Genomic DNA, 8,274 nt, shown 5'->3' on the forward strand with positions numbered 1-8,274 from the left:
TGGAATTGTTGTTGCATCAGCCGTTTGCGTTTGTTGCAAGCGGTGCTTGGAAATATTCGAAGCAATATGGGCACATTTATTGCACGAGCAACATAATATCACACCATTGCTGCAGCGACATTCAAAATTCAAATTGTGTAGGTCTGTTTGGAGGAGCTAAAGTTAAATGCTAAATTTTAGCACATATTAGCACTCATGCACATGCTAAAATTTTTGAGTCTTGGCTAAAGTTTAGCCCACCCCATTAGCACTCCCATTTGGATGAGCTAGTGCTAAAGTTTAGCACTTTCACCCATTAGCACTTGGATTCAAACGGGCCTAAAACTGACAAACACATCTTTGCAACGATCTAATTGAACATGTGCAAGAAAATTTCAATCTCTCAACATCTAATTCATTTTCACCAGGTACATGCCCCTTTCTAATACCCATTGGATGTCAGAATACAAATCGCAGATACATGTACATGGTTTTTCATATCTCCATCAAACGAACATAATGGGCATTTCAACACAAATATATGGACTTGCAACTTACAATAGCCAAATCATTTATGTTCTCACGACTAAATTGTGTATTGATGCACACAACCTCCTTTTGAACTACCCGCTTTGCATCTTTTGGCGTACAATAACTTGGGCACTTAATTACAATATCAATGATCGTCAATTAACTTGAACCTGTTTTTTCCAGCTAGTTAGCACAGATCAACTTGCATGTAAATGGTAAAATCATTGGTTCTATCGGTATAGAAGGGCCTATTGTTGGAACTTTTTATACAAATGAATACTTTTTTGTTTCACATTTGAAGGAGCCATGCACCCAACCACTCATTATTACAGTTGTACCATAAGATGTAAGCAGAAAATGTACCAGCAAACGATAAGAAAAGGCTGGTGATATTTGAAGCCAAATGACATAAGATGTGGACAAATTAAACTTTTATTGTTGGTATTTTTTCAGCTAAATGCTTGAACATGGGATCTCATTAAGTCATATACTCATATTTGATCTTGACTAGATTTTGCTCTCAATATATTGCATGCATGCTACTCATAAAACCATCACCTTTTTTTTATAGAACGTGCCATGCACTCATGAAACCAACTCAAATTTGGTAAACCCATGATAACCTTAACCTCCAACTCTTCTGATCGAAGCCTTGGGTTCTAAAACTGGCTATGCGAGGAATACTACATGTTTGAGCATGATAAGTTGGGGTCCAGACTCCAAAGTAGCAGCCTTAGGTCCTGTTTGGTTCCCACTAACTAAAGCAAATTGACTAAAGTTTAGTCAGTTTAGGGACTAAAGTTTCAAATAAAGTGAATAAAATATTTTAGTCCTGTTAGCCCCAAAGAGTAGCTAAAATGAGCTAAAAGGAGTTGAGAGGACTTGCCCTTCATTTTAGTCACTTTTGGCCACTTGATGACTAAAATTTAATTTAATCGCTGCTTTTAGTCACTTTACTTTTAGTCACTTGATCCAAACATGCTCTTAGAAAGCATCGCCCTCACTCACGGCCACCCAGTATAAAAAATAAGAGGAGGCAAACATCAAGAGCAAAGAGAAAATGTCGTATTTATTTCTTCGGAGATGTAAGGCTTTTACATCGTTTAAGCATGGGGATAAATGTGGTGGGAAAAATGCACAATATAACATTTTAAATCGCGGGCCAAGCCCTCGCTGGGCATGCGTGCCCACGAGTTTCTCTGCAGTCTCGTGCGTGGTATAATGTTTGCTGGTTTTGCTACAAAATTCACCGCCCAATCTTTTTTCCCCCGGCTGGGGACCTTGTTGGCCATGTATGAGGGAAAGGAGAGGAAGATAAACCCTTTGTTTGTCGTATTTTTTTTCCACCAAGATGACGAATCTATTAATTTATTTCCACTTATATTTAGCATCATCTCAAAGATACACAGTTGCAAAAGCTTGCTCATAATCCATTTATGGAGATGTTTATTCTGTACATGAAACTAGCTAGACCAATTTTCTCCCCTCTTTATTTAGAGGCATACGTGTGTATATCCAGACTCCAACTTCTCACTTTTTGGCAACCAACTAGTCTAGAAATTTTTAGATTATATGGAGACGTTTTATTTTGATATTGTCATGTTTTGGGTAGTCATGATTAATCTAATAATGCCTTGTAGTGAAATATGCTTCAAACTCGCTCGAAACAGTAGGAAGAACCTAAGGTAAGCATATATACCGGATGAAGTATGTGGATGATTTATAAATATTTCGCTGCAAACCCTACTTGCGTAAGTAATTTTTCTTGCCGCGTAGGCACATGAACAGATTTTCTTGATGCGTTGGTTTTTTTTAGGTAGAAACTTTGATTAACTAGGTAACGAATAAGAATTACAAACGCCGTCCGGCGGATCAAAGAACCACATATGTGCGTCTTGATTAGCTTCCCTCGATGAAAATTATCTCCTGGAAAGATGTCGCTCCCTCCCTGATCTTCTTTATGATGTGGCCATAGATCCCCAGTGTAGAATCTGACCAGGCTCCTCACCGCGTTGATGCAATCACTGGCCATTTGGTCTAGCGATCTTGATGCGTTGGTGTCTGAACGGAAGCAGACTGAGCACAACTTGTGCAGACAGCGGTAGAGCCCACAGCCCACAGGCCCACAGGCTTCGTGATCCTACGCCTGCTTCCCCGCGGGCACAAAAACGCCACAGCCCACAGGCCCAGGATCACGAAGCAATTCTCGCGGGGGAGCTGCTGGGCTTGGTCGTCCCGTGGGCTTACGGCCTGTGTTAGCCTTGAGATGAGGTCAGCGGATCCGTGACTATGTTGGGCGGGCCACGCTGTTACATTGGCTGTCGTGACGCTGTTACACTGGCAAGCACTACAACCAGACCCGACTCCACGAAGCTTTTCTGAATCTGAAGTTAGAAAAGCTTCCTAATGCTTCCACATCCGGTAATTGCCAGGGTTCGGATGATACTCGATGGAGTCTTATCTAGTTCGGAGTTGCTAATTCATACTGTTGACAACCACGATCCGCACATTTATCATAAATCTCTTACGCCCATTAGAGGGAATTGGAATTTTATTGAATAGCATTTTTCATTGCTCATGAGCGAGGAGATGGCAAAAAGAGCTTGAACAGCTCTGTCTCAGAAAACAGTTGACGTTAATACGAGTAAAAGAAAATGCAAGAAAAAAGAAAGACCATGTACATCAATGCTTGCTTCAGCGTCATGACAAACTTGTACCTCGACGATTTTGGTGACCTCAACTAATTGAACAATACCAGAATTTTTACAAAGCCCACTCTGAAGTTCCTGTGGGAAATATCAAGCTGAGTCTATTCGATCACAAAATGAACTTGGATGTAACAAAATCTTATTTGGACGGAATCAAACACGAAAAACGTCAGGAAATTGATCTGAAGACTGATTTGAGAGATTGAAGCAGTACTGACTAGCATAAAATCGAAGACATGTCTTACTCTTAGCACCATTTCTGCAACATCCCAAATCGAACGGAAATAATTAATACAAATTACAAAGCTGAACAGGAAATTTCCAAACTGAACAAAAATTGTTCAGAGCATAGTGCTGCTGACCAAATCATCGACAAACTCTCATGCGGAACCCGCCGTCGGCCTCGTGAAACCCTAGCCCCAGAGGGAGGGAGAGTCGCCTGCTTTTGGCTGTGGAGCCGTAGAGGAGCTCCGACTCCGGTGAGTTCAGATCTTCAGATAGCGAGTGGACCTAAAAACAGAGGGCTAAAAAAAATGTACACCCAACCAACCTGTACGCAAATGAGATTGGAGGTTTTATTCAGGGGGTTACACGCAAAGTATCCGAGATAGGTTGCCCGCACGTATCCTGTCCCTCGGTCCTTGATCCGACGGCTGCCGTTCACGGCAACGCGGTGCCATCTTACAGGGGTCGGCGGCAGCATTCCATTACAATTGATCGCACGCCGTTCTCCAGATCTAGGGTTGCTTACACTGCTCTCCTGCTCACTGGTCTCTCCGTCTCCCTCATCCATGGCTTCGGCGGCGGCGACCCAAGTAAGCTCCATCCCTTTCCATCCATGCCCTATTGGTTTGGGGCTGATGATTGGGGCGGGATCCCCCTCTCACGGGAAGCAAATCCTACCCCCGGAATCCTGCTTCCCCTCCGAGGCAGCTCGTCGTAGTCATCCCGTGGATTAATCTTATCCGATGCGGGGTGGGCGTTCGGGGCTGGGCTGGGTTGGATTCAGCTGGATTATCTTGTGATTTTGGCGCGCGGTAAGATGGCTAATCCATGGTATAGCAGGTGGGAACGTACTTCCTACGGAACTATTACAACCTGCTGCAGCAGAACCCCGATGTAGTGCACCAGTTTTACAACGAAGCCAGCACCATGGTCCGCGTCGACGACCTCGCCGGAACGAACACCACTGTCAACAGCATGATGGTAATCTACCATTTCTCTTTTGTTCATCCTCACTGTCTATGTTAGATTGCAAACCTCATCTCTCAATGCCAATAGATACTTCGGATTCGGATGATGCTCTGTCTGCTCTATCCGTGCATGCCCTGTGGTTGTAATGTACCACTATGCATGGCGATTACTTTTTCTGCTCTGCTTATGGTCCTATGCTGAAATGCGCCTGTTTTATATTTATACCTATCCCCGTAGCGGTTAGCACCTTATCCCCCAATGAGGTTTAAGCTGCTTGCGCATGCCTTTTATTTTCATGCATCATACTAGCGTATTATTATGCATGGCACTTTGTTTGTCCGCTTCTCTTAGTTGATTTTGCTTGCGCAAACTTTTGTTTCCATGCGTTCCTAATGTAGCATTATGCATGCCGCTTTGTTTGTCCGCTTCGCTTAGTTTATTTTGCTTGTAATGCTCCTAAAGTTGGACATTAGCGTTGTTATGCCTAAAGTTGGATGAATGTGTCCCCCATGTTGTTTGTCCGCTTCATTTCTCGTTGACTCAGCTTATAGTGCTTGTAAAGTTGAATGTAACTACTTGCTGTTTCATGTGTACCCCGTGTGTTTCCTCGATAACTAACCTTAAATACACACATCTTTCTGCAGGACATCCACTCGCTCATTATGTCCTTGAATTTCACCCAAATCGAGATCAAGACAGCAAACTTTATCAACTCATGGGGTGATGGGGTGCTAGTTATGGTCTCTGGCCTCGTGCAGACCAAGGAGTACAGCCACCAAAGGAAATTTATCCAGATGTTCTTCCTTGCTCCCCAAGAGAAGGGTTACTTTGTCCTCAACGATTACTTTCACTTCGTCGACCAAGAACAGGTGCAGCCTGCACAACTGATTTCTCATGATGACTACGAGAACAATTTAGCCTCCAACACAGCTGTCGAAACTGGTATGAAACTTTGGTTATTTGGCTTATGAAGCATCATCAATAAAACTTCAAATTTCTTGTTGGACTCGCAACGTATTCAATCTCCTTCATTTGAACTGTCTCTATTTTGCTAATGTTCCGGTATATGATGTTGGGGTATTTGCTTACCTGTGCATATGAAAGTTAATGTTATCCATATTTTCTTCTCTGAACTGCCAAATACGCTGCTTTTAGCATGCATTTTGGTGGACACCATTAGTATTTGCATATTCAGGTTTGATGGTAATGCTTATTTTCTAAGAGATGTTACTGGTGTGAACATAAGTTAATAGTGCTACTGAGTGGTGATGGTAAACCTGGCAATTGTCCTGCCTGCAGTTCCTGAATACATTCATGAGGAAGAAACTCAAACAGCACAAATAACATCTGAAGGACATGATGTGGTTGACAATTATGCTTATTCTGAGCCACCACTGCAAGTGGTGTCATCTGACAACTGGGGGGAGGAACCTCTTCCTGAAGAACCGCCTTCTTCCTTCTCAAATGAAATTGCAGTGGCACCAGAGGAGCCAGTGCAACCTTCTCCTGTGCCACCTCCTCATGTGGAGGAGCCGGTTGGTGAACCAGTGAAGAAGACTTATGCTTCCATTGTATGTCACTTCTTACTTGCTAGACTATGTGAGTTGTTCGATATGTCATCTGATGGTTCTTTAAAGCTAAAATGGAAATGACTCCTGCAGCTAAAAACTGCAAAGGCTCCACCTGCATTCCCGGTAGCCCAGCAAGTCCCTGTGAGTAAGCCTTCTCACCCTACAACAGAGTCGAACCAGGCCCAGCATTCAGTCATGGCTTCATCAACGGCAGCTGAGAAACCAAGATCTGATGTCTATGGTGAAGTTGCAGCCCATGATGATGAAGGTACTCCGTTACTCTGTGCTAAACATCTGAATTATGTTCATGATTTGACTCTTATGCATTCCTTACTGACACAAACCATTCTGCTTATTAAATTAGAGAGCAAGTCTGTTTATGTTGGGAATGTGCCATCATCTGTAAGCGAGGCTGATCTTGAAAATGAGTTCAAAAAGTTTGGGCGGCTTATTCCCGACGGTGTTGCTATCAGAAGCCGGAAGGTTTGCTGTTAATGTTATCCTTTTATTCTCCTCTTCCAATGGCATAAGTATGTCTTTATTTAATTTGATCTGTGATGTAATTGGCAGGAGACTGGTGGCTATTATGCTTTTGTGGAATTCGAGGAGCTTAGTGGTGTACACAATGCGTTAAAGGTGATTGTTAACATCAATGTGTTTCAAAATATTTTGTGCGTTTGTTCCTTCACTTTCTTGTGTTTCTAGTCCTTCGAACAAAAGCTATGTTTTCTTTGCTTGTACAGGACAAGCTCATTTAATCATTGTGGGCTTGTGCGTGTGTGTTTTTAATCATGTCTCAGCTGCCGTTTATACTGAAACTCTGATTGTCCCATTTCAGGCTTCACCAATCGAAATAAACGGGCGGCAGATATATGTTGAGGAGAGGAAGCCTAACAGCGGAATAAGAGGCGGAAGTAAGTTGATTTCTTCTGTTGATACTTGTGCATTATTTGCATTTTGCTTGCATTCGCCTACTCTTACATCTCTTAAATGGTAATGAAAACTCTGATGGTTACACACTTTGTACTTATACATTCACATGAAGCTATCTGTGATGGCTTCATGTTTTGGTTTTATAAAGGAACAACACTACATTTGTAGCCTGAAAATATGCACAAAATGTTACATTGAAGTCTATTTAAGGTCCAAATTTGTAGTGCCCCAGTTAGGGGTTTTCAATCACAGTTTTTATCAAAACCAGCCAGACCGTTCAATGCGCATGTCGTGCAGTGTGTGAACGGTAAAACAGTTGTCTGTGTCACATTGTTATGCACATATAAACAGTAAAAAGGACATACGGTTTGGCATATACCATTGTGTACAGATCCAGTGCGAGTGTTTGCTTTTTGTTGCTCCTTGCAGAAGCATGGTGTTGATGATCGTATGCATGCTGACGTGATGAATTCCATGGCTTAATTATCTAGACGCGGATACCGTGCCATTAAACATGTTGTGCTAATGGTTTTACATATTGGCAGGGAGGGGTGGAAGAGGCCGTTTTGGCGGTGGAGGTCGGGGATTTGCCAGAGGTGGAGGTGATGAGTACAATGGTGGCAATCGGGGGAGGTCGAACGGGTATGGGCGTGTTCCTCACCAAGAGAGGGGCATCCTTGGGAGCCACGCTCAAAGGAACTGATCTGGTGTAGCAAGAGCAAGCATAAGGTTTTGATCTGTCGTCTGAGGGAGAGAGATCCTGAACAAAGCAGCCTATATGCTGCTAGGTTGCATTTGGGGTTTTTGGGGCTTGTTTTGTTGATGAATGTGTGTGCGTCGACCTATGCGACATCCAACTTTTGCTAGACTGATGCTGCCTGTTGTCATTAAGAGCTGTTGTTCTGTTATCCTAGTTGCTATTGTTGCTTTCGCGTGACTGTAGCGATGGCGTTTCGATATTCATGTCCTGCGTGGCGTTGAAGGTGACTTGTTGCCATTGTTTATTTGCCGTCCAAGGCGCAACCAACCCCTCGACCCCTCTTAGGGCCTGTTTGGTCCCCGGGACTAAGGGGGTGTTTAGTTACCTTAGGGCCTGTTTAGTTTCTGGGACTTTTCGGGACTAAGGGGGTGTTTAGTTACCTGCTTATAATAAGCCCCACCTAATAGCTCTAAATAAGTCCTATTCCATTCAAATATCAAGGTGAGATTTATTATAAGCATCTTCATAAAAAGCATGTTTATAAGTCTTATTTTCTGTAAGCTCTGCCCAGAAAACCGCATTTTCCAACATCTAGCCCTCCACAACCATATCCATTAATGAGGTGCTACTACAGAGTCTTATTATAAACCAATACAAT

At 42.9% G+C, this 8,274-nt stretch overlaps 1 protein-coding gene across 1 annotated transcript; it reads left to right on the forward strand.

Moving 5' to 3' along the window:
- Window positions 1-3,913: 3,913 nt before the first annotated feature.
- On the forward strand, window positions 3,914-7,846 carry LOC112882987 (ras GTPase-activating protein-binding protein 2). Its single transcript, XM_025948187.1, has 9 exons — window positions 3,914-4,033; window positions 4,281-4,424; window positions 5,057-5,354; window positions 5,712-5,983; window positions 6,074-6,251; window positions 6,348-6,466; window positions 6,554-6,619; window positions 6,822-6,897; window positions 7,462-7,846. The coding sequence occupies exons 1-9, from the start codon at window positions 4,010-4,012 to the stop codon at window positions 7,617-7,619; spliced, it is 1,335 nt and encodes a 444-aa protein (XP_025803972.1). The 5' UTR covers window positions 3,914-4,009; the 3' UTR covers window positions 7,620-7,846.
- The last annotated feature ends 428 nt before the right edge of the window (window positions 7,847-8,274 follow it).

This window comes from Panicum hallii, chromosome 2 (genome assembly GCF_002211085.1).
Source record: "Panicum hallii strain FIL2 chromosome 2, PHallii_v3.1, whole genome shotgun sequence".
Classification (NCBI taxonomy): Eukaryota; Viridiplantae; Streptophyta; class Magnoliopsida; order Poales; family Poaceae; genus Panicum; species Panicum hallii.